This window comes from Sturnira hondurensis, unplaced genomic scaffold (assembly GCF_014824575.4).
Source record: "Sturnira hondurensis isolate 20B ecotype Veracruz unplaced genomic scaffold, ASM1482457v3 Scaffold0009719, whole genome shotgun sequence".
NCBI classification, from domain to species: Eukaryota; Metazoa; Chordata; class Mammalia; order Chiroptera; family Phyllostomidae; genus Sturnira; species Sturnira hondurensis.
In genome coordinates, this window is record NW_028082350.1 from 12,869,900 (window position 1) to 12,896,141 (window position 26,242).

At 44.8% G+C, this 26,242-nt stretch overlaps 1 protein-coding gene across 1 annotated transcript in view; it reads left to right on the forward strand.

Moving 5' to 3' along the window:
- The window catches only part of WDFY2 (WD repeat and FYVE domain containing 2), a 118,420-nt gene that overhangs the window by 31,350 nt on the left and 60,828 nt on the right, over positions 1-26,242 (forward strand). The window contains exon 2 of the mRNA XM_037057584.1: positions 11,176-11,243. Within this exon, the coding sequence (XP_036913479.1) occupies positions 11,176-11,243 (68 nt within the window). The remainder of the gene's footprint in view (positions 1-11,175; positions 11,244-26,242) is intronic.

Here is a 26,242-nt window from a genome sequence, read left to right on the forward strand (position 1 = left end):
CACTTTGGGTGGGCCCAGTTCCCAACCAATCCCTTCTTTCCCCTGGCTAGACTGACAGGCCTCTTTGGCCCAGCACCTCCCCCTGCACCATTTTGACTTCTGTGGTGCATGTGCCTGCCTTCCCTTGGTTCCACCCCCAGTCTGGTACCAGATGTGGGGAGGGGGCTTTTTTCTCTAACCTATTATTTTGCTAGCTTTGGGGGCTCTCAGTGTAAGAACCTCCCCTGGCTACCATCTTGGATGATGGGGGACCCTGGTGCTCTGTCAGCTCCAGGTCCCCATGCCCTGGTCCTGCCTACAGCAAGTTGTCTGCTCTAGGGGCCCACTGACAGAGAGTGACAGAACCAAAGGCCTAAGGACAGGAAACCCCGCACGGCCTCAGTGGCAGGGGTGGGGTGGGGAGTGGGGAGGTATCTGCAGCCAGGGACCGGACACCTGCAGTGGGGAAGGGGTGGTGGAGCATCCACAAGGCTCGAGTTCAGTTAGTTGGGCAGCACTGCCTCACACCTCCCAGAAGTGCAGCCAGGCCCTGGGCTGCGACACTCAGTGTCCTTGCCGTGACCCTGGGCAGTTCGGGAAAGGATGCTTCTACCGGCCAAGTGCCAACTGTGCTCGAACCTCCAACCTCCGTCTACCAGCAACATGATTAGTCAGGGGAGTGATTTCGCTGAACAGGTTCATGCAAGAATTTTCACCAATGTCCAGCGAAAAAAAAAAGAGCACAGTATAATGAGCTTTTTATATCTAGAATGTATCAAGTATTAGAGTTCTAAGATCATGTCCTTCTTCACTTTGTAAAATGAAAGTGCCAGCAAATTACAGGTTTTCGTTTGAAGTGGGTTTTCCCCTCTCGGCAGAGTAGCAACCTGGCACCCCCAGTTTAATTCACCACGGCTTTAGTTTTAGTTCCTGTTTTTTCCCCACCTGCAAAATCCAACAAAAAGTGCGCCCATTATCGAGATAGAGAATGAAGGTAGTCTCGACAGAGTGTTGGGCAGCCGGGGCGGGGCGGGGCCAGCGAGGCAGACGGGGGCCAGATCCTGGAGAACCTGGTAGACCACACGGGTGCGACCTGCCCCCCAAATCTCTGAAGTTGTGACATAATTGGATTTGCATGTTAGACGACTTGCCAGTGAATGGATGCAGGGGTCAGAGAAGGATGAAAAAAGGGGTGAGAGAGCAGCTGGAAGGCTCTTGTGGGCGTCCGCCAGAGGGTGCCTAAGCCCTGCGGACAGCAGGCGGAGGGCGGACTGTCCTCACATCAAGGGGGTGGAATTGCCAGGCATTAGGAACATGCTGCCTGGAGGAGGTACCTTGACGTTATTTAAATTATTCTCTGTCTCTATATGTTGGTGAATTTAGTATGCCCAAGTAAGTGCAAGCCGGCCCGGCTCGGAGAATTCCTCAATGGACCCACGTGAGTGGCTGCAGAGTGATTGAGCATCTGTGGGCAGTCCCTCGAAGACAAAGAGAAACTCATTAAAATGAGATCAGAGAGTTAATCTTTCTTCACGCTTACGTTCCCATTCATGAAAAGCTACGCTGTGTGAGTCAGAAATGCTGATTTCATTCATTTTATTACACGTATAGTTCCCTGGAGAAGGCTGGCTCTTGGAGATACTAGGTATGGCTAAACTTTTTGGACTTGTGTTTTTGCGGGGATTAATTCGACGCTGGTACATATCATGCAGAGCAGTGATTTACCCATCGTGCTTGCTTTACAGAATGGTTTTTGGTAGAGGGGCTACGTGATCTTCAGCCTTAGCTCGAGAGTCTTATAAACTCATTTGAAACTAGTGAATTCTGAAAAGAATATTAGAAAATAATTCCGTTTCAGCCATTACTTCTACCTGACTTCCCCTACAAAGATATAAATGAGGGTTGACGAATGAAATAGAAAGTTCTGTTTTTCTGGTTTCTCTGTTCATTGAATGAGTTCACGTGTAAGCTTTTCTGTTAGCATGGCTTAAATCAAGCCTGCTTTCCAAGGGAGGCCGAGATATGGTGAATTATGTGTGGAAATAGACTTTTCTTCAGCCAGCGTATAAAGAATTTTTGCTATCATAGGCTCATCTGCACTTTGTTACACCATGTGCTGGGGTGCGTCAAGGCAATTCTATGGGTGGTTGTGGGGAACACTCGACGTGGCAGAGAAGTTAATGCGATTTTGATTTATGGGATTTATTAACATTCATGAGTATGCGTTACGTATCTCAAGAGCCCACAGGAAGAACAGTTGATTATAGGAGGGGAAGATGGTCTACAGTGTTGTTGTTTTTTTGAAGATAACGAGATTTTTTTCAACTGTCTGTGCTAAATCATCACTTTAATCAGGCAAAATTGTAAAGGGCACTAGATATTGTTATACAGTTATTTGACCTGGCCGAGTAAAGTGTTTGTCTCATTGGCTTTTTTTAAATCCTCACCCAAGGACAGGCTTACTGATTTTAGAGGGGGGGAGGGGGGAGGGAAACGCCCAGGTGACAGAGCAGCAGTGATTGGTTACCTCTCAGAAGCGCCCCAACCGGGGATGGAACCTGCAACCCAGGCATGTGCTCTGACTGGGAATTGGACCTGTGACTTTTCTATTTATGGGACAACAGTCCAACCAACTGAACCCCATTGGCCAGGGAAGTCTCGTTGTCGCTTTGGTTTTCCTGTTTTATGCCTTTTTGGTACTATATGACAAGGTAGGCCAGGTGCATGTAAAATGTGCGAGAATCACGGTTAGTCTCAGCTACGCATCACCCAGCTTCAGTGGTCAGCCTCTTGCCAGTCTTGTTTCCATGTCTTCCCACCCCGTTCTCTGTTGGGAGGGGTGCTGGGATTTACTTTAAATGGATTCTGGGTGCTATATTATTCCACCCATTAATACTGCAGTAAGTATCTGTATGCGGTAACTCATTCTGCATTCCACAATGCCATTGTCATGCAGAACTAAGTTAATAACAATTTCTTAATATTCTCACCATCGTTTCTGACCAGTTGCTCTGGAAGATGAAATGATAACGTTTGACCCGACTTGTCATTAATTACCTTTGTCCCCAAGCTCTCCTTGAAGCCTAGCTTCTCCAGAAGACTGGGTTTGCTTTTGCTTCTGCCTGCCTGAGGACATTATCAATCCAGAACCACTTAAAATTGGATTCTCCACTGGAGGTTTTTCAGATGGCATAAGTAGATTCAATTTGGGCTGAATTTTTCATGAGGATCAGCTTATGAGGAACGGCTTGATTTTAGAATGTTTTCCCTTTTATCCAGACAGGTTTCTTTGCTGTCCCATTTCTGCACGAGAGGATTGATTTCTCATAAACTCTTACGCTACGTGTGTAGGCTGCGGAATCCCAGTTTAGATAGAGTCTTTTATTAGAGTCCTTGTGTTGGCCAGGCTCTAGGCACCCCTGTCCCCACCACGGCGTGTAGAATGGACGCTCAAGGTCTCCAGGATCCAAGAGAAGCTCTTCAGGTTAAAAACTCTCGAGTGAAAAATGCCCTTGTTCTTTAGTGTTTTGGCGATCTGCAGACTCCTCACTTTCAGATAAGTTGGCCACATTTTAACATGACGGAAAGATAACCATATCCTACTAAATTCTACCTAAAAGTTTGATCGTTTGCATCCAGCAGCTTTTTCACTGTTCTGTCGCGCTGCTGAACATCAATGATATTTCCTAACTTCTCTTGAGAAAAGTGACTTGACTTTGTGAGGCCTCTCCTTGTTTTTAAAACACGGGCCAGTCTCACCTGTTACAGACTGATTTTACCATCGGTGTGGCTCTCCGGACTGGACATATTGCAGCCACCTGAGGTTCCTGTCCCCTCCTCCGTGTTGCCCTGCCCCTGCTGTCTTCGAACCTGCTGATCACGCTGCTAGGCTCTCAGCTAGTTTTGCAAGCCTTTAATTTTTCCCCTGTCTGATCCAAGTTGCTCACTACTGCCAAGGCAGTGTTTTGGAAACACCCCCTTTTATTACGTAACCGTACCCACGTATGCCTGATTCAGAAACTCTCCTTGTTCCCTTTTTTCATGGGATAGCAAGTCTGACTCCCCCAAACTCCAAGTTGGAATTGAGTGCAGGGTGGGTCCCTGCAGCCTTTCCCTGCCGTGGTGCACAGTGAATTCCTTCTCCACGTTCTCAGGGACGGCCTGTCGACAGCCGTCTGCTAGCGGCTGCATCTTTGGCCACTCAGTGAAGATCATAGTTTCAGTGAGATCGTCATTCTGCTGTTTCTTTCCTTTAAAAAAATGTTTGATTTTTCTTCTTCTTTTATCATGATAAAGTGGGCAACATAAAATTGACCACTTTAACCATTTTTAGGTGAATAGTTTAGTGGTGTTAAGTGCATTCACAGGGTCGAGTAACCATCACCACCATCCCGGTCCCAAACGTGAGCTCCACTCCCATTAAACCTGAACTCCCTGGTCTGCCCTCCCGGCAGCTCTGCTGCATTTCTGAGGCGTAAAATTCTTGGTCGTTTGGCTACCCGTGACCACCCTGGACAGGAGCAGTTCATCAATCTACAGGTCGGAACAGTGGCAGCCAGGGGCATTCTCTGACTCGCTGCCCTTTCCGTCCACTGTTTCCTAAGTCCTGGCTAAACATCTGTCCCATGCCCGCCACCTTCACAGGGTGTAGGGACACAATGGTCACCAGGATGGCCCCAACCGTGCCTTCCCACTGTGCACAGAGCCAAGAGCTAGACTCACACCTGTACTGTCCCCTGGTGACTCCACCCACATTCCTCCTAATGGGGGATACTGGTGAGCACTCTCGATGGTTGAACTGCTCGGCGAACTGCTCGTACTTACCTTTCTCTCGCCTTGGGAGGGACTCTGGCATTGCTGGTGGTAATAACCAGGGACCCACCCAGCCTCTCTGGTCTTTTGTGTTACTCTGTACCATTGCACCAGGAATGTGTTCACTTTTCTCTTGCAGTTCCTGTTCTCTTTTTCTTTTGTGTATCTCTTCACGTACCTCCTCTATGCTAAGTACCATGTGTTCAAAATAAACATACTGTAGGTATTAAATCACACATAGAAATATTCAAGAGAGACATTTTAAGAGTCCTCAGGGAATTCCTCATCTCATGGGGAGACGGACTTGCTGGCAGCATTGGCAGCCAACGTGGCAGTCCTAACATGGGCAAGAGACGGCGTGACCCCGCGCCTGATTTGCCTGGGGAGTCGCGAGGCTCGTGGGGGGCTATGCTGACGTGGGAGGGAGAGATGCACACCACCCTGGGAGGAGGCCGGGAGTCTGGGAAGTTCGAAACCCACAACTAGGCAAGGACAGGGAGCTGTGTTCAAATAGCCCCTAAGCATTCACTCACCAAGAAAACAAAATACACAAAAACAAGTCTCGAGTGAGAGGAAACTATTTGCAGACACGGAATAGTATTTGTGAGTAATAAAACTTCTCGGGAGTAAAACTGAGAAGTTTTATTACTGCTAAATTCGTGGGGGCTTCTTTTACTCCAGACTTGGTGCTGACAGACTGACAGACAGCAATTCCGTGCATTTCGTGTGTGTTTGCAATTTCTCGCTTGACCTATGGGTTCATTTAACCTCATTTTGACACTTCTCATAGCTTTAAGAAAAACAATGAAGATATTGCCTTTTGGTTGTGATTTTTAAAATTCGGAATGATGAAGGCTTTCTTAACCTTTGACCTGAGAGAAATGACCATGCTGGTTAAATGCCAAGGGGAGGTGGCTCTAATTAGCCACCCGGCCGAGAAGCGCGTGACCAGAATAGTGGCTATTATTTTCCAAGCAGGAATGCCATTAAAAACTCGAAGTGTTGAAATATGAAACGGCCACATCTCTTCCCCAGCGTCTGATGGCTGGGTTGCGACAGCTCTGAGAAGAAAAACAAGGTGGCTGTGATTCTGCCAAGTTGTTTAGGTCTGGTACGGTGGGGCCACCAAGGCTGGGGACCGAGCTGCCTGGCAGAGTCGCATGGCATTTGGCCAGCGCCCAGCCTGAGCCCTGCCTGGGGTCTCACTTCACGCCACCCAGCAGCCCCCTCCTGCCCGTGGAGAAACTCTCAACACAGAGATACAGCATTTTGTAGACAATTAGGTTTAGTTTATTTACTCCGGGTGAATGCATGTAATGAGAATCTGGCAGTTTGCTCTTATTGCAAATTATCATAGAGAAAACGGTTTTTAAAAGATCTCTCATCTTTCAAGTGTGTTTTCCAAGAATTTCTGCAACATTCTCTGCATTAGAGGCCTGTTTCCCCCTTGAAACAAGTCACGGTAAAAACCACAAAAAGACATTGACGTCCCATTGCTCAAAGTTTGCCTGCCAGTTTACAGCTCGTTGGAGACCGTCTTCTGCTTGCATTGAGGTTAAAATATGTGATCCATTAGAAAAGTATTCCCTGAAAATTGAGGGTCCTCCAAACACAACAGGATTTATTATGCAGCCCCCTTGCCCCCCGCCCCCACCCCCAGTTACTTCAGTGGTAGCAAAAATAACAATGGTCCCCAGGGAAATGAAGCTCATCTCTATGGTAACTAATGAAGGTTGCATCATTCTAAGGCACAGTTTGGAAAGCCTGCATTTCAACATGGGTAGATGCCCCATCTTATTTTATTTATCCAGTAGCTTAGCAACCTGTGGTATACTGCTTGTCACCACCTCAATTTCTTCTCTCAGAAGAGTGACCTATATAGATAGGTCTTTCTTTCTTTTTTTTTAACTGTAGGTATGTTCTTACTGTGAATGTAGTTCAGTTCTTAGGTATGTTTGTAATGACCTTATTTTCTAGACCAAAAATTAGGACACAGGCCGTGCCTGAGACGTCAGGGATTTTTCCTGAACCTCCTCGGTGGCCCGTGCAGAGGTCCCTGCAGAACTTCTTTGCTCTACACCCCCTCCTCACTGGTGGTGTTAGTCAGGGGTTTGTCTTTGGCCCGTTTTTCCTTGTGTTATTATTATTTATTTGTCATTATATCATGCCCTTTTTCATTTTATTTAATTTTTATTGAATTTATTGGGCTGACATTGGTTAATAAAATTATATAGGTCGTGGGTGTACAATTCTATATTATCCACATATAATATTGTGTGTTCACCACCCCAGGTCAAGTCTCCTTCCATCACCATTTATCCCCCCCTTTACCCTCTTCTACCTCCCTCAGCCCCTAACTGTGGTAATCACCATACTGTTGTCTGTGTCTGTGGGTTTTTTTCTTTGCTCAATCCCTTCACCTTTTTCATCCTGTCCCCCAACCTCCCTCCCCTCCGACAGCTGTCAGTCTGTTTCTGTAGAGTGTGTTGGTTTATTTTGTTCATTAGATTCCACATAGAAGTGGAACCATGTGCTTCTTGGATTTCTCTGACTGGCTCATTTCACTTAGCTGGCATTTTTCTGCACTGTTGCAAACGGTAAGATTTCCTTTTTTACGGCTGAGTACTGTTGCATTGTGTAACTACACCACAGATTTTTTTTGTCCACTCCTCCACTAATGGGCACTTAGGCTACTTCCAAATCTTGGCTTTTATACATAAGGTGGACCCAGGGTTGCACTGAACATCGGGGTGTATATATCCTTTCGAAGTAGTGTTTTGGGTTCCTTCGGGTAAATTCCCAGAAGTGGAATCGCTGGGTCGTAAGGCAGATCCACTTGGCTTCCCGCAGTGGCTGCAGGGGTCTGCCTCCCCTGTCACAGTGCTTGAGGGTCCTTCTCTCCACATCTGCACCTGTCCCGTCTTTTTGTTTCTCAGACCCCTGCCCCCGCTACGTCCTTCTCTTATGTTCGCTTGAATTTTTTGTTGTCTGTCCTTTTGATTCCTTCCTATTCTCTGCTGTATATTTTTTTAGTGGTTACCAAGGGGTTTTTTAAAACTATTTTATTTATTTATTTTTAGAGAGAGGGGAAGGGAAGGAGAAAGAGTGGGAGAGAAATATCAATGTACGGTTGCCTCTCATGTGTCCCCTACTAGGGAACTGGCCTGCAACTCAGGCATGTGCCCTCACTGGGAATCGAACCGGCGACCCTTTGCTTCACAGGCCCATGCTCAATCCACTGAGCTACACCAGCCAGGGCACAAGGGGATTTTTAACATCCTAAATCTATAGCAGCCTAGTTTAAATTCAAACCAACTTCATTTCCGGAGCATCCATTAACTTTGCTCCTGTTCTGCTCTTTTCCCTTTCTCTTTTGTTGTTATTGTCGCAAATTACACATTTCTTGCCCATTAACATAACATTCTTGAGTTATGCATATATCTTTTACTCACGTAGGGAACAAAAAGAGAAGTTATAAGCACTCCACAATATTAGCATTTATATTTACCTATGTATTTGCCTGGACCAATGATCATAGTTTCTTTGTATGACTTTAAGTACTATCTCAAGTCCTTGTTTTAGCCTGTTTTATCATTTCTTGTAGAGATCTTTTAGCAGCGAACATCAGCTTTTGTTTACCTGGAAATATCTTACTTTCCTCTTTACTTTAGAGGAATAGTTTTCAGCCAGATATAGAATTCTTGGTTGACTTTTTCCCTATTAGTGCGTTATCATCATCTCATGGCCTTCTGGCCTGCAAGGCTTCTGATGAAAAATGTTGCTGCTTTCAAGAGTTTTTGTTTGGCTTTCAACAATTTGATTATTCTGTGTCTCTGGTGGATCTCTTTGAGTACCTCCTTCGTGGAGTTCGTTGAGTTCCTTGGCTTCATAGATTCATAGCTTCAAATCTGAGGTGTTTCCAGCCATTTTTCTTCAAATATTTTTCTGTCCACTTCTCTTCTGCTTCTCATATTCTATATGTTGTTATACCTAGTGGTGTCCCAGAGGTTCCTGGGGTTCTATTCATTTTTCTTCATTCTTTTTTCCTTTATCTTTTTGAAGTTCTGGTTTTTCTGTCTCTCAGATCTGTGGTTGAGTCTTTCTCGTGAATTTTTCATTTCATCTGTTATACTTTTCAGCTCCAGAATTTCTATTTGATTCCTTTATAAAATTTTTATCTCTCTATTCATATTCCCTACTTGTTCGTAAACCCTTGTCCTGATTTTCTCTAGTTCTTTGTCATTCCTTTCAACTCTTTGAATGTATCTAGACAGTTAATTTAAAGTTTTTGTTTAACAAGGCCAGTGTTTGGACTTCTATATTGATGATTTATGTCACTTTCTTTTTTATTCTTTTCCTGCAAATGGGCCATTTCCTGTTGCTTTGTATACTGTGTGATTTTTTTTTCTCTTTTTTGCTGTTGAGAACTGGATATTTTAAATATCGTAATGCAGTAAATCTGAAAACCACAATTTATCTCCTCTGCAGAGCATGCTTCAGCGATCTGTTTAGCATTTTTCAACTATATTTGCAAAGACTGCATTTCTTGTCATATGTTACCATTGAATCCTCTGTTCTGTAATCTCCGAGAACAACCAGTGATTTCTTCATTTAATGCCTGGATTTCATAAAGGAAAAAACGTCCTCTGTCTCCTTAAATTCTTTTGGCAGACGTTGCCTGGTGCCCTTCAGTTGTAGGAGATTGAAACAATGGCCAGTCTCTTTTCTGGTCTTTTAGTGAACTGCCAGGCAGACCAAACCACACTCCCTATCCTTCGGAGGGCGGGGTCTCACCTTGGTCCCAGCACACCACTCCGGGAGCATGGGCCCCTACCACCCCCACCACTGCCTGCCACAGGGCGCGTGTGTGCAGGCAGCTGCTAGCAGAGCATGCGGTGCACCAACACACGCCAGCCTCTTTCTTCATCGGGCATATTCCCTTGCACGTGGCGAATGTCTGACTGGACGGCAGAGGTTTGAAATGGTGATTCTGACAGTCCTTGCCAGCCCAGTAGTTTACCTGACGTAGGGACTGGTTCCTGGGGCTCCCCACTCTGCCGTTTTTCATGATGTCACTCCTGGAGTTATTCTTGTTAAGGTATTGATCTCCACATGAAAGTGTGCCACTGGCATATATTGTAGAAAGAATTTAAGTGAGGGCTGATGTGTATATAATAGTACATGTATTGAGTTACTTCTTACAAACCGTTTACCATTATGCCGTCCATCTCACAAGTTGGGGTAGTTGGCCCAAGACAGAATTGTGCAAGTTCACGTAGTGTCACTCTATAGTCACTGTATCTTGTGGCTCTGCGGAGAAAATGGCATTTATTTTGTCTGTAATTCGTCTTCTAACTAATACTTGTTACGGGTGACCTACTGATTGGGTGGGAAGAAAATCTGGTACTATTGACATCGTAGTCTAGTGCGATGACGACGGAAGTGGCCTGTTCAGGTGGTGTCGGGATCTCAGAGGTGAAAAGCCCTGTCTTTGCCGTTCATCCTGGGGTGCTTTAAGGGTGTGGGGGGAGGGAGTGGCAGACCTGGCCTCCTAGCAGTGGGGGCTGCCCATTTCCCTTGGCTGGCTATCTGCCACTTCCTCTGGTCTGTGGGCAATGTCCCGGCACCTCCTGGTTGTGTTTGCTTTGCTGGCTTGTGCAGAGGGTATCATGGCTGGCGTGGCTCACACAGGGCCTGGGTGACTAGTCAGAGCCTAACGGCCACTCCCTGACCACATCCCTCTTTCTTCCCTGCCTCCTCCCTAAGCTCTCTGTGGGCCTCTGGCCTGGAGCGTCACTCGCAGCCTTTGCTGCGGGTTCACACTGTTTTGTGGCGTGCCCCGTGGCTGGCCCTTCAGCTCAGGAAACATGATTCCCAGAGATTACGGCCACCTGACCATGCTTGGAAGAACTGTCCCTGGAGCCAGTGGCCCGGCGTGGCCCCTAAGACTGTGGATTTACTATCCAATGCTTCTCTGTGTGTCAGATGCTTCGTGGTGCTTCATTGTGTCTCCCCGTTTCTTTCCGAAGTGAAACATGACAGCTTCCTAGGCCGACGAATGCTTCTAGTAGATGAGGGTGAGAAAATCATATACACGGAGAAGCCAACCAACAGCAGAAAGATGAATAGTTTCAAACACTATCACAGTTACATGTGTCTATATAGACGTATATGAGGATCATATTTAAAGAGTCACATGTAATTCTTAATGTGCACAAGCCTTAAATTTAGGATCTTTAGGAGGCATAGGTAGTATACATGCATATATTTGTGTCTATGTATTTTACATATGTAGTTAAGATAATATTCTGTGTACTTAAGATATGTTACATATAAACACATGCATATGTGTATAATTAAGAAGTTTATTTTCCTGTGTTGCAGGACAGTGCGCGTATGGTTAAAGAGAGACAGTGGACAATACTGGCCAAGCATATACCACGTGATGCCTTGTAAGTATCCGGATTTCTGTAGCCAGACATCGACCCAACTCCCCTTCCTTCTGAGGTTGCCTTCTCTGCATTTTCTTCTTGCGTAGGGATGCCTGAGGGTCAGGAGCATCATTATAACGGAAAGCACCATAGTGAATTGTTTTAGGTTTTCCAAAGCTCTCAGTATCTAAAATAAGAAACTGGCTCTGAAATGTGACTGCATGCCTAGCTGATGGGAGGAGGACTGCAGCCACAGGCCTCTGATTATAGCGTCTCCCTCTGTTTTCTGACTTTCTGTTTAACTTTTTGGGGACGCCCTTCCTTAGACAACTTAAAATGATGTCCAGTGCCTACATTTACGAAGTGAATTGTTCTTGTGTTGGTATTATGTTATTTATTCAAATTAAGACTTTCACATTGAACATTTAGCTCTCAGAAGGATTTGTTAGGATGGAAACATTCTAAATGTAAGTCGACCTCATTTCCCTAAGCTCTTACTTGAGAAATGCATCCTTGCACTGATAAATAGAAAATCTCTCAAATATGCTGTAAAAAAAAAAAGGTATGACTGATTCTCAGATTCTTACCTGGCAGAAGTTCCCCTGTAGGGAGAGAAGAGCCAGCTCCCCAAATCAGGGAGTTTCTTTTCAGCCTAGTGTTTTATTGTCAAAATTAGTGAAGTTTGGGTATCCTGTTGCATGTTTGTTTTAGGTATAAAATAATTATTTAAATTTATTATTAGTTATAGTAGCAAATATTTCCCAATATTTACTAATGATGGGAACTCATTGGTAAATAATTTCATTTATTAATAAATAATTATGGGTATTTATAAATTTACTAGTATAACTTATAGTTATATTTATAATTTAATTATGAATTGTGTGGCTCAGTGGACCGAGTGCCTGCCTGTGAACCAAAGGGTTGCCAGTTCGATTCCCAGTCAGAGCACAGGCCTGGGCTGCGGACCAGGTCCCCCCGAGAGGGTGTGCGAGAATCAACCACACATTGATGTTTCCCTTCCTCCCTCCCTCCCTCTCTAAAAATAAATAAGTAAAGTCTTAAAAAATAAAATAAAATTGTAAAACATTCCCTATTAAAAATACATAAATATTTTCCTTAGTCCCCTTCCTTCAAATCTGAATTAAAATTGACCTTCTAGAAAAACCTCTCAGGTTCATTGTTCAGGCCTGTCTACCCTCTGGCCTGCTGTCTCGCTCAGCAGTTCCCTTGGTCCAAGTTCCCAGCTCGGCTGTACACGCCACAGTGTGTGACAGAATAAACTTATGCTGAGTTGTAGACGTGATCAGGTTGATGCCTCTGGCAAAAGAATATTTTAATAACAGAAGCAGCAATTTGCCTGTTTATGCACAGATGAATAATTAAGGGTGCAATGGCTTTCTGTGATTTTCGAATTATCTTTGAGGTTTTGCGTATCTTTAGAATTTTGTATGATAACCACAGAGCTAAACCAAATGCTCAACCTCACAATAGCGAAGAACTTTCTTCTGATTCTGAGCACTCAACATTTGCCCCTTAACTACTCCTGCCGTGCTTCCAGCAGACACCATTACATGGGAAAGGCCCGAGGTGGACTTTCTCTTCAAGCTGTGGTGGTCATGGGGGCTTGGAAAGGGTAAGGGATTCTCTGATTTTTCCCAAGATTTTTAAATGGTTTGAACCAGTCCGATCCATGGTCTTGCTTTTTCATCCAGGTTGCCACAACATCTTACACTGAAAGAGATAGGGGAGGCCTGTCATCCACAAAGTTGAAGTTAACCCCCGAGGCTGGTCACTTCCAGGATGGGGAAGGCAGCAGAGAGGCGCAAGGGGCGGAGTGAAGCGGGCTTGGGGACGAGGAGCGGGGGAACTCCTTGAGGTGACCATTAATAGCGTCCTGAGCAGGAGCTCACCCACCCCCTTACCGGTACGGACATCACTGCACATTTAAGTGTCAGTCCCTGGAGTTATTTATTTCCCTGAAAATACAGAGAAGCCTCGAGCTGCATTTTCACCGTTTGTGAAGCTGTAGGCAAGGCTGACAAGAAGGCGGCTGTAGCTGCTGCACGTGGCACCGATGCCCAATAAACAAATACTTAGTGACATCTGAGATCTGGTCGTGATTTCCTTGGAACATCAGCATAATTTTCCTGATGCCTGAACACAGTCTTTGAGAAGAACGACCCCCTAATTGTTTGTATACTTTGCCTGTGGTGTCCTAAGGGGAATAACAAGGGATTACCTTGCTATTAAAATGTGGCCTGTGGCCCACCCGAGAACTTACTAGAAATGCAAATATTGAGTTTCACTCCTGACCTTCCTAGTCAGAATTTGCATTTTAAAAAGATCCCTAGGTAATCTGAATACATCTTATAGTTTGAGAAGATTGTCTTGTGGCAATTTATACATGTTTATAGAACTTGTGTGCAGGGATGTCCAACGAGCGGCCCATGGGCCGCATGCAGCCCAGGTTGGCTGTGAATAAGGTGCAACACAAAATCGTAAATTTACTTAAAACATTATGAGATGTTTTTGTGATTACATGCTGCAGTGTATTTAATGTGTAGCCCAAGACAACCCTTCTTCTTCCAGTGTGGCCCAGGTTGGACCCCCCTGGAGCCTCATGCACACATCATGTTGATGTGTAAATACACAGACAGAAGTACACATTCTGATCCATCAGACGCCCACTGCACACCCACTGTACACACCGACCGTCAAGTCAGGTGCCTGCATTGGCAGATGACTGAGGTGTGGGTGATTTCTATAATCTTGCATTGTTGGACGGTTCTGTTACCGTGGAAAGGTCAAAGAAAAAAGGGCCTGTTTTTCACAATTGGCCAGAGATTTGCTCTTATGCGCATAGGAACCGCACACATTGAGCTGACGAAGTAACTCATCTCTGGGCAGAAACTGAAGCTTTAACTCGAGGGAGCCAGGATCTTATTGCGAAAGGAAATAGGCAATATTTTCGGGCATTTAGAAAACCTGAAGTAGCTTTGAATGTCCAAAGGGTTATTTTGCATTCCTTTCTTTTGAAAGATGTCTTGTGAAGACATGTCTTGTTAAGAGGTTAGTCAATGTGATCCTTAAGTCACAGTCATGTGGTATTAGTCACAAAATAAGGGAAAAGTACAGTCTGTCTAGAGGTTACGGTACGGAGACCACAAGGCGGATGTGGCCATATTGTGTGTTTGTAGTGGCATACAATAAGTAGTATTCCAAATCTTGAAGACAACAAAACATCTTGTACATATAATAATGGCTTACTTGTTTATTTTGTCCATTAAAACACCTTCTAAATACAGTATTTGTCATGTCCCGGGTAGGATACCAATGTCGCGTAGCACTGAGAAGCATTTGGAGTTTAATGGAGGGAAGGAAACGGAAGGCACTGGATGAGCAAGAGTGAAGAGCGAAGGCGGAGTTTGAGGGCAGGGAGTGAGCCTAAAACACTGAGCGAACTTGAAGGAGGGGAGACGAGAGAAAGACGAGGAGCAAACACGTCATGATCCAAAACACAACCTCTGCCGCCCTGGCCGAGGGGCTCAGTTGCTTGGAGCCTCGTCCTGTCCACCAAGAGGCGCCGGGTGTGATCCCTGGTCCGGGCACATGCCTGGGTTGTGGGTGTAAGTCCTGGGTGGGATGCATTTGAGAGGCAATTGATTGATGTGTCTCTCTCTCTCACATTGATGCTTTTCTCTCTCTCCTCCCCCCCCCCTTTCTCCCTTCCTCAAGTGAGGGGTTTTTTTAATGATATTTTTAAAAAGATCACAAACACTGCTTTGGGGTGTTTTCATACCTTGTCTTTTCAGAGGAACTCCCGTGTCCCCTGTGGGANCCCTTCCTCCCTTCCTCCCTCTCTCAAATCAATAAACACATTTTCAAGTGAGGGGTTTTTTTAATGATATTTTTAAAAAGATCACAAACACTGCTTTGGGGTGTTTTCATACCTTGTCTTTTCAGAGGAACTCCCGTGTCCCCTGTGGGAGAGCCGGGAGAAACCAGACTTGCCTGGTTAAGACTGTTTGCCCCTGAGCCAATCTGATACATGAAGGAATTGGGAAGTTGAAGGAGGAAATGCTAGTCTCAGCCCAGGCTGGTCCCTGAGGTGAGGACATGTGCTTAAAAAAAGCTGATCTGCTTAAGAGAAGGTGGGGCTGAGACAGGGACATTTGGCTCGGAGGGAGAGAATCCTACACAAGTGATGCGAAGGTCTCCCTCCTCATCCTCCCGCCCCCCAGCAACCTGGGTGTGCTTCTTTCTTTGAGTTCAAGAGGTGCTTGTCTCTTCCAGGACAAGCCCGTCTGTGCCCGAGTTCACTCTCATGGGTTTCTGGTTCCCATACTTAAAGGAATGTGACTCAGCCAGCCCTGGCTGGAATTAGCATGCCTCCTGATTCCTCTGGGTTCCGTTTCAGTTAGATCTCTTATCGCAAGGACTGAGCCTGGTCCCTGGTGGTGTCACTGTGATGAGGAGCTGAAAATAGTCTGGGAGAAGTGAGGGCAAGAAGAGCAGAAGAGAGAAATCGTTACCGTTTCTCTTAATTTCTTTGGATAGTCCATTCAGCAGATGTTAAGTGCTTCTTCTGCATGAGTACCATGCAGTGTATTAAGGGTACGGTGGTTAACTGTGGCAGACGATCCCTGTCTTCGCGGTGTGTACGTTCTGGTGGGGAAGGCAGACCCAAAACGAGGGCTACCTGGGGTGTGTGGGGTTACGTGAGAAGGGGGTATGATGGAACCACTGTCCCGGAGGTTCCTCAAGGAAATTCCACTTTAAACCCCTGCTGTCTACAGAGAATTTGGGGTGACTGATGACTTGCTTTGAAGTTTTCTGTAAGCTGATTTCTATGGATGGCTAAGAGCATTTCCTTATCAGATATTCTTTCAAAAATAATACCCTCTGGACATGTCTCGGGTACGCCCTGCTGATTGCCTATGACAAGATCAACTGCAGAGTTCCCAGCGGGGACCTGCCTGGGCTTGAAAACCAGACGGCGCGGAGTTGAGGTTTTGTGTCCAGAAGGGTGGTTGCTTGTTTCAGGCTCCCGATAGGTACCGTTTCAACAGCTGCATCTGCGTCCCACTACAAAGGGGAAACACGCACCCTCGGACAGCGTGGGGGTCTCTATTGTCATGGCTGTGACATTTGACATTTACTTTACCAACCAGGTCAGCCAGGAATAGGGGGCAGGGAGCCCAAGCAAGAGCCCGGGGGAGGTTGTTTGAGATTTTTCTTACTCCATTAGAGGGTTGGGTATCATGTCCGGGCCTTTATTGCCAGTTTTTCCCCCTTGGGCACAGAGAACAGGGAAAACAACCTGGCTGCCAGGGATGCGGTGCCTGGGAGCTGGAGAGGGCCAAAGCCTCGGGGCAGAGGGCGTGCTGGGTCATCGGGAAGCCCCTGCAGGGCCCTCTGCTGCCAGGGCCGGCGGGGGAATGTACTTTGGCACCTAAGTGTTTATGAATTTGTCCCCAAAGCAAAACCGAAGAAAGGTCCTCCAAGATGATTACGGGTAAAAGGCACACCTCACCAAACCATAAAATGACCGCTTTTGTCATATCTCCAGCTCTCTACCATGGCCTGGTGGGATGGTATTGCCCACTCGGAAGTCGCCGGGGAGCCTCGTGGTGTGTTCACACAAGTCTGGTTGCTTTACCATTTGCTCAGTTAACTTTTAAAGTTAGGAACTCTCCTCTTCCCTGAAAAACATAATTTTGAAGTATTTGCTTCCCAGTTTTTATCAAAAGGCTCTGCAGTCCTACTATGTGTCTGTGTTCTGCTTCTCCCCACTTCATGCCAGCCCTTGCAGAAACGCCTTCCCTCACTCTCAGGCCGAGGTATACATTGTGGCTGTTTTTGAAACTGTCCCCCACCATGCTCTGTGCCCTTGTGATGAGAAGCACGAAGCAGTGATATTTTTCCGATACCAGGGTGAGAAGCCATTTGCTGTCTCTAAGGGGGAACCGCCCAGCCAGTGTGCTCCAGCACACTGGGGTGGTCCCCGCAGCCCACTGCCTGCAGGAAGCGATCCCGTAGCAGAGCAGTGGTGAACCAGGCTTCTGAGCCCCGGGATTCTCTCCCAGTTACTCCCATTGTGAGGCGGAAAAGGTTTGGGGCAACAGCTTTGAGGACCTGGGGCCTGGTTCTGAAGGATTGACCAACAGATCTTTTATTCTAATTGTCTTTCTGTTCTCATATTTGTATATTTTCTTTAGCAGTGGCTCTTTATTTCTATTGTTCGCTTTCATTGCATCTGTTTTATTAAGCCATTTCAAATGCTTTGTGAAATTAGGTAGGGAATGCCTTAAATATAAGTGATCTTAGTTAAGATGCATGAAGAGCTGAAGTTTGAACGTAGTCTTGCTATTTATATGACATTCACCCCAAAATGTAAGTTGTCTAAGATTGGAGTGCGGTCTTGCTCCCTCATCTGTGGTTTCACTTTCCACAGTTGCAGTCAGCCTGGTCAGACGTGGCCCGAAAATATCAAATGGAAAATTCCAGAAATAAACAATTCATGAGTTTCAAATCGCACGCCATCCTGCGTAGTGTGATGGAATCTCTCGCTGTCCCAGTGGGGTTGTCAGTTGCCCCTCTGTCGAGCTTCTCCCTGCTGTGTCCGCTCTCGGCGGCCGGATGGACTGTGGCAGCACCGTGGTGCTTGTGTGGATGTCACCCCTACTTTACTTAATCCTGGACCCAGCGGGCAGGAGTCACGGCGCTGGCAGTTCGCGAAAGCAAAGACAAGCAGTCAAGTGCTCCCTTCAAGGGAAAAGATACACGCGTGGGAGAAACAGGATATATGAGTTCATTAGTCTCTGCGGTTTCAGGAATCCACTGGGCTCTTGGGAAGCGTCCCTGCAGATGGGGGCCAGGGGAGGGTGGCCACTGTGTTCAGAGTGCCTTGTGGGTCAGAACCTGTCTGGGTGGGCAGCTGGTATGTGATTTTCATTTTTGCTACCGATTTGCTGAGTCAGCTTTGGCGAGGTCCTTCACATTTTCTCTGTTCTGAAGCCTAACAGATAAACTGTCCATTTTCTTTGTTCTCAATTTTGCAAAAACACTTTGGCTATGAGACATGTCAAATAAATATTTGCAAAGTCTGTTCAGGTTGCCGGTGTTTAGCAGCGTACACTGTCATTGCTGGTCTTAACCCAGAGGGACTGGGGAAGATGCGCTCCTTTGTGAGTCGGGGGCCACCTTGGCTTCTTTTGCCCACTTGTTGGGACTGTGGTCCTGGGGCTGCCATGTTCAACCAGTGCACAGCGAGAATTTCTACAGCACGCGATACCTGACAACGCAGTCCCGGGCGCTGACCTGTTTTCCCTGTGACTGTCAAATAAAAAAGTGACAACAGCCACCACAATAGCCTATTTTTTTGGTCAGAGCTACAAAAACTAGATTGTTTGGTGTGCCTTAGACTTCTAATAATTAGCTTATGTGTGCCACGAGATGAAAAAAGGTTGAAAATTGCTGTCCTAGAGCAACAGAAAATTTGCAGTTTGAGGATTTAGAATATTGGAATGGTTTACATGTTCATGTGCTTTACATCTGGGATGGAAATGAGTTACTCTGTACGTCAGTTGCAGCTGTAAACTTTCCCACTCGGAGGTCACAGGATGACCTGCAGTGATCGGGGTTGTGAAGGGGGCTCGTGTGTCGTCCCACACCTCCTGCTGGGTTTATTGGGGTTTTGGAGGAAATTCATGTGGTTAGGTAAGTGATAGGAAGGTATTTAAAATAATGGATTTGGCAGTTCTGTTTTTATAAGGCAGTGTCTGTTTTGGTCACTTTTAGACAATACCTTTGATTCAACTGAAGGAGTTTTTTGGCACACATGGGAATATGTGTACGATTGGGAAATGCACATCCTGTTGTTTAATTTATATCTTATTTCAAAATAACTTCTTGGTTCCTAATGTTCCTTTATTGGCTTCCTTTTTTTTTTAAAGATTTTATTTATTTATTTTTAGAGAGGGGAAGGAAAGGAAAGGAAAGAGGGAGGCAAACATCAGTGTGTGGTTGCCTCTTGAGCGCCCCCTACTGGCGAATCTGGCCTGCAACCTAGGCATTTGCCCTGACTGGGAATCAAACCAGTGACCCTTCTTTCTAGGCTTCTTTTGGGTTAGGTTATATTATGGACCCATGTGTAAAAACAATGTATTATTTACAGTATTTGCAATTTTTACAATAATGTTATCTGATCTTTTAATTTTGTGTTTACTAAGGTGCCTGAAAAATGTTTGATTTTTCATAGAAATGAAGGAAAATATATATACTAATTAATCAGAGTAATTATACCATTTATTTAGCATACTCATCTAACAGAGTAATTTAAAATTTGCTGTAGTTAGATCAATTTACTGTATCTTAAAACTTGTCAGGGAGAAAATGTGACAATGACTGCTGATTCACTGTGATTTTGCTGATGTCACTCAAACTCAATTAAAAGAAAACAAATGGTTAATTTTATTTCAGTGCATAAAATATTAGATTTAAATGAAAAGTGGGTTTATACTCTAGACAGCTGAAGTCCTAAATATAAGTGGTCTTAAAATAAAATATGGCTTGAATAGTGTAAACATAATAAATATTATCTTGTGACAAACAGGGCTGAAGGAAACAATATCAGTAAATTAAATTTCTGCTTTGCGGGCAGTGGGGAGCTTTTTGAGGGCTCTGGATTCAAGACCCCTTTAACTTGGGATCTTGACATTTAACTTCACCAGGATGCATTTAACAACTAAAGCTTTATTCAGGGAAGTGCCATCGTTTATTTGAAGTTCCCCCGGACATCCCAGGAAGGTCAACACTTCCTGCCCAGTGCACCTTCAGTGCTATGAAGAGTCAGTGTGATGGGGATGCATGGGCTACCCTTCAGTGAGACTTGTGTTGCTTTGAGCAAAGTTCAACCAATCAGCAAAGGACAGAAAATAAGCCATAAAATAAAAGATTTATAAGTAATAGAAGTGAAGAAGCTTTTCCCCAAGTAGAAGTATTTTGAGAATGCCTCCTCTCACCTACATTTTTTTTTCAAAGCAAGAGCAATATTTTTTAAAGACCAACTATGGGATAGCAGTATTACAAATACAAGTGGCCAGTTTCTGAGGTCGATGTTAGTCACTTGAGTTCCCTTTATCTAGGGCTCACGTCTCTTGAGCTTTTGCCCCTTCAAATTATATGGTCGTTAATATAATTGCCCAGGCTGGAGTTTCTTCTGATTTTATTTTTTCCCAACCTTTAAGCCAACTACCTATCTGAAACTACAAAGGTTTCATTTTTTAAAAACCTCTTAGCATTATGAAAGTGTTTAATTTTAAAGGTAAGACATTGGCAGGCAATCAAGGTCTAAAGTAAGACACTATTATTTCCCACTGTACACAGACCTACATGAATTTCTTTTCCTTCTTCTTTTTAACCTTTCACGTTCTTCCTAAAATCTTGCCACATACACTTTTCTGATTGTCATTAATGTGAGACAGGAAGGGAACTGAGAAGTCTGAATCAGCATGGAAAATGAGTTCTTGTACTATTTTATCAAGACATTGGGGTCAGTTTTTTCCTACATTTATTATTTTAAAAATTTTTTTAGCATTTTTAAAGTTTTCAATTACAGTTGACTTACATTATTATATTAGTTTCCGGTGTACAACCAGTGATTAGATGCATAATTTAATGTCTAATCACCATAAATCTCACACCTATCTGACATAGTTTCAGAATGTTGCTGATTATTTCCCTATGCTGTGAGACTGCTCTGTAGCAACCAGTTTGTACTTCTTAATCCCTTCACCATTTGCACACATCCCCTCAATGCCCCTCCCATCTGGCAACTGTCAAAATGTTCTCCATATCTGTGAATCTGTTTCTGTTCTGCATGTTGGTTTGTTGTGTTTTTTAGATTTAACTATTGATTGATACGTACTTATTACCACTGGATTGTTTGCATTTTTAATCTTTTTTTTCTTCTTAAAGAAGACCCTTTAACATTTCATTTCATAAAATAATGGTTGGGGAGTGATGAACTCCTTTAGCATTTTCTTGTCTGGGAAGCTCTTTTTATGTCCTTGAATTCTAAATGATAGTTTTGTTGAGTACAGTAATCTAGGTTATAGGTCATTGCTTTTCATCACTTTGAATATTTCTTACTAATCCCTTCTGGCCTGCAAAGCTTCTGTTGAGAAATTATCTGACAGCCTTATGGGAGCTCCCTTATAGGTAACTAACTGCTTTTCTCTTGCTGCTTTTAAGATTCTCTCTTTGATTTTAATGTTTTGCATTTTAATTATGATGTGTCTTGGAGTGGGCCTCTTTGGGTTCACCTTGTTTGGAATTCTCTGTGCCTCCTGGACTTGTATGTCTATTTCCTTCACTAAGTCAGGGAAGTTTTCTGCCATTATTTTTTCAATAGGTTTTCGATTTCTTGCTCTCTCTCTGTTCTCCTTATGGCGCCCCCATGATGTGACTATAATTAAGCTCGAAGTTCTCCCAGAGGTTCCTTATACTATTCTATTATAGTTTGGATTTTTTTTTCCTTTTTTTTTTGCTGTTCTGATTGGGTGTATTTTGCCCCCTTTTTTTCCAAATTGCTGATTTGATTCTCAGCTTCATCTATGCTACTGTTGATTCCTTGTAAATTATTCTTTATTTCAGTTAGTGTAGCTTCCATTTCTGACTGGTCTTTTTTCATACTGTTGAAGTTCTCATAAGTTCATCTGCTCTTCCTTTAAGTTCATTGAACACCCCTATAACCAGTGTTTTGAACTCTGCACCTGGTAGATTGCTTGTCTCCATTGTGTTTAGTTCTTTTTCTGGAGCTTTGTGTTGCTCTTTCATCTGGGTATGTTCCTTTGTGTCCTCATTTTGGCAGACTCCCTGTGTTTGTTTCTAAGTATTAGGTGGAGCTGTTATGTCTCCCAGGCTTGGTAGAGTGGCCTAACGTAGTAGGCGTCCTGCAGGGTCCAGTGGCAGGCGCCCTCTGTCACCCAAGCTGGGCACTCGAGGTGCACCTCCTATGTGGGCTGTGTACGCTCTCCTCTTGAGCCTTGATTGCTATTGGCACGTCCGTGGGAGGTATTTACACTCAGGCCCATCGGCTGCGAGGACCGGCTGCAACCACTGGCCACTGACTTTTAACCATTGTGGAGGATCAGCTGTGCAGGGAGCGGCCCCACAAAGCAGAACCGACTTCAGCAGGGCTCTGGTGCCTGCCGAGTCCATCCTTTGCGTGAGTCTCTTGGGGAGGTGGCTGGCTGGTGGTGCTTGACGTGGTCTGAAGCCTTCACCTGGGTGTGCTCCAGGCTGCGTAGGCTAAGGTCAGCCATCACCTGTGTTCTGGCTGGCACCACCAGGCGTAAGCTACAAAGTGATACGTAGATGGCTGCCACTTGTGCTGGGCTTAGAGGTGCCCAGGCGAGGCCAAGGCCTGAACCAAGAACACCTACTGTTAGTGCTAGGCCTGGGGCCACTTAGTGAGAGGAGAGGGACTTACTGAAGCCAGATGCCATTTGTTTGAGAGGTTTTAGCAAAGTCTGAAAGCATGAACCAAGACAAGCCATTTCTACAGAAAAGCCACTGGAAACAGCTTGGGTGGACCTGAAAGTTGGGTGGGGTGGGGCCTCAGGGAATCACCAGGGTGTGGCAAACAATGTGAGCCTGGTTGATGGAGACTCTTATGGAGCCTGTCTACTGGCTCTGGGGAGGGAACAGTGGCCTCTGACGGCACTTCTGACTGGGAGAGAGTTGTCCGCCCCCACCACCCTCCCCCCACCTCACCCTGATTCCAGACAATTCAGTCAGTTCCTGCCTGTATTTTCCTCATTTCTTTCAAGCTGCTGCCCCAGCTCAGGAGCTGAAAGGGAGTAAGTCTGAAGTGTGAGGGCCCTTTAAGAGGAACTGCCTGGGACTCCAGCAGCCTGCGTCCCACTCAGTCACAGTCCCCACAGGTTTCCAGGCACTTTGCTCAGCCTCTGGAGAATGCAGTTTTAAAGTATTTAAAGAGAATAGTCTCTCATCCTGTTCGTCGCTGATGAACTTTCAGCCATCAGTTCTTGACCATTATGCTTCCACTGACTTACGATGATTAGTTTTATAGTTCATTTAGATTGTAGTTTATCGTAGAATCTCCGTTGATAGTTCCACTGCAAGCTGAAATCTTATTTGTGACACACCACATGTTTGCAGCCTCGCTACAAACATGATGCTTCGGTCACATTTTGCTTTGCTTCCTCCCTTGTTTCCTGCCAGTGGATTCCCTTGGCCGTGTGGCCGTCAGTGGCCTTCCGGGGCAGCCTGGCCCCTTTCACACGCTCTCGCATGGATGGATGGGAGCCCATTCTGTAAGGGCCATAGCACTAGTGGTTAAGAGCCTTCTGTTTGGAAAAGTTCTGGCGAGTTGAAGTGGGAAGAATCTTTTTACCAATCTCTCTACGGCCCCCAACCCCTAAAAGGAAGGACATTTACTACAACAACAAGTAGGGACATACATATTCGATCACTCCCTGCCTCTGGCGCTACAGAAGCTACAGGCAACCAAACCAGGACCTATGCCTTTGGGACTGTTGCAGTTGGGGGCCGGTCTGAGGCTCAGGCACCAAGTCTTCTTTTCTCTCTCTGGGAGTGCGGTGCATGTGCACACACACGCACACGCACACACACACGCACACACACACAGAGGTTTGCTCGGTGCTCTACGGCAATGCAGCCCCAAAGGGGTGCTTATGCCTTTGGGGCAACACCTGGGCGGTATTGCCCTCTGTCTTGCTGCCATTTTCCGACTCTAACCACCTTGTGTCCGGGCATGTGGGGTCTAGAACAGCAGCATCTCGATTAAAATTCCTTTTCTTTGTGGCCCTTTATAGGAAATGTCTTTTCCCTTTAAATTTGGGTGGTGTTTCTTACTATCGATATAAAGTAATTTGAACTGAGGAGGTGACATCAGGTACTAGTAAGTCTTATATGTAGTTGGTGTCACGATCTACAAACTCCTTGATGACCGCTGTAATACCTTATAGATATGTCATTGACTCACATGCCGGAACACAGTCAGCATTCTAAATTGGACAGAGTGACAAGAAATTTAGTAAGTGGAGGGAAACAATGAATAAAGAAATATTAGCAATGTAGTTTTAAGGGTAGCTGGTGCAGTATTATAAAAGTGCCTTTTAAATCACATTCGCAGATCAGGGGGTTTCTGACTATCACGTTACTAGACGTGGACTTTGGAGGAAATTACACAAGTACTGGTTAGGCAGGCAGCCGAGTGATAAGGGTATTCGTGACTAGTCCGTGAGTTTTGGGTTGCAGTTGAGTCCTGCTTTATGTGCTCATGCTTATATTTAATAAGGAACTAGAAATTTAAAAATTATATAGGAGTAGCAAAATAACAAATAAAGATAATGTTGTAAATGTAATCCTGTCACTCAAACACAACTATGTTTCATTTTTCTGTGTATGTTTGTATGTGTGTATGAGTTTATGTAATTGTAGTCATGTTGTATTTTTTGTTTGGTTTTTTCTTTTTCAGCTAACAGGAAAATTTTCCATTAAATCATTGGATTTTAATTTTACCCATATGTAATGGGATAATGAGATCTGGAATCTTAGCATCTGTATAGAAGTTTTGCCAACATATGTTGTAGGTCAAGGGCAAGTTAGGGCAGTGCGTTAAATGTCAGTTGGTTACTTTTTTCCCTGCAGTGTTCTTTTGAGAATCTAGTTTAATTTTGTGGCTAAACTGAAAGAAGATACTTTGCTGGACTCGTGAAGTTGATGGTGGGGCAGGGGAGTTGTTTTGTATGTGTCTATTTTCTAAATGGATCATGATTGAAAATTAGAAAAAAGTGATTATGTGGTTTAGAAGATCATTTTGTTGTTGTTCAGGCCCCTTTTATGGACAATGAAAAAAAAATGTTACTAAGTGATGTGTTTATGGAATGGCTTTGTTAGTAGAACTTGAAGTTCTTTTATAGTTTAGAGATAATCTAAGTTGGATGTTTGCGGATAGGACCGGGTTTGAGTTACGGTACGTCTTTGAACTTTCTCCAACTTTTCCTTCCTGTGTGGCCTTGGGGAAGACATCAAATTGTAACCGAAAGTAGGAACAAAAACACCTTATGGCAGTTATGATTATGATGAATGGTTCACAATCTGCAGGGTTCCTGGGAAGATGGGTGAGGCATTTTTAAAAATTAGATAGGACTCTTTAGGACAACCACTTTAGTATAGGGCCGACTGTCAAAAGGGCTCCGTTCTTACAAGCGAGCCGAGGGAGAGAAGGCAGACACCTTGAAGTTGACTGCTGAGCAAGCCCTTCCTGGCCACGTGGAGCTTCCACACATGTTTAATTACCGAGGTCCAGGCCAGTCCTGCAGAACCGGGAGGCCCTGGCCCGGGACAGGGTGAACCAGCTCCCCTGACTTCCTCCCTGCAGAGTCTGGCCCTTTGTCAAGCTGGTTCTCTCTCAGATGAAGAGCAATCCCCAGCCTTTTTCCATTACCAGCTTCCAGCCTATCCCTTGAACACTGAGAATAAAAAGCTTTTCTGCTAGTCTTCATACCCCAAATCAATTGTGAATCGACAAATAGATCTGGGTACTAGTGTGTGGCTGCGTGTGGGGGGTGGGGAATAAGGTCTTTCTTTGGGTTTCCCAGTGCAGGAAAGATAGGTGTTCTATTAAAACTGGGGTTTGAGTGGAAGAGACAGGTAGGTTGGTGACAGAAAGATTACGCTGCACAAAATATTATTAATCTCATCAAGCAAACTAGGCCACGATGATGAGAGAACAGCTGAGACCAGGCCCCTTGGAGCGTGTCCAGTTTGAGACTGCCTTATTGTTTTATTGATTAAAGGCTAACTGAAAAACTAGGGTTGGTTGTAAATTTACTGTTTTTATTTTTGGCGAGTGGGAGTTAAATGAACTGTTATTCGGGAAATAGTGGCAAAAAAAAATAGCCACACACTTTTAGCTAGTCACCCCTGAATCGATGAGAATCACCGTTTTGTTAATTTCATCA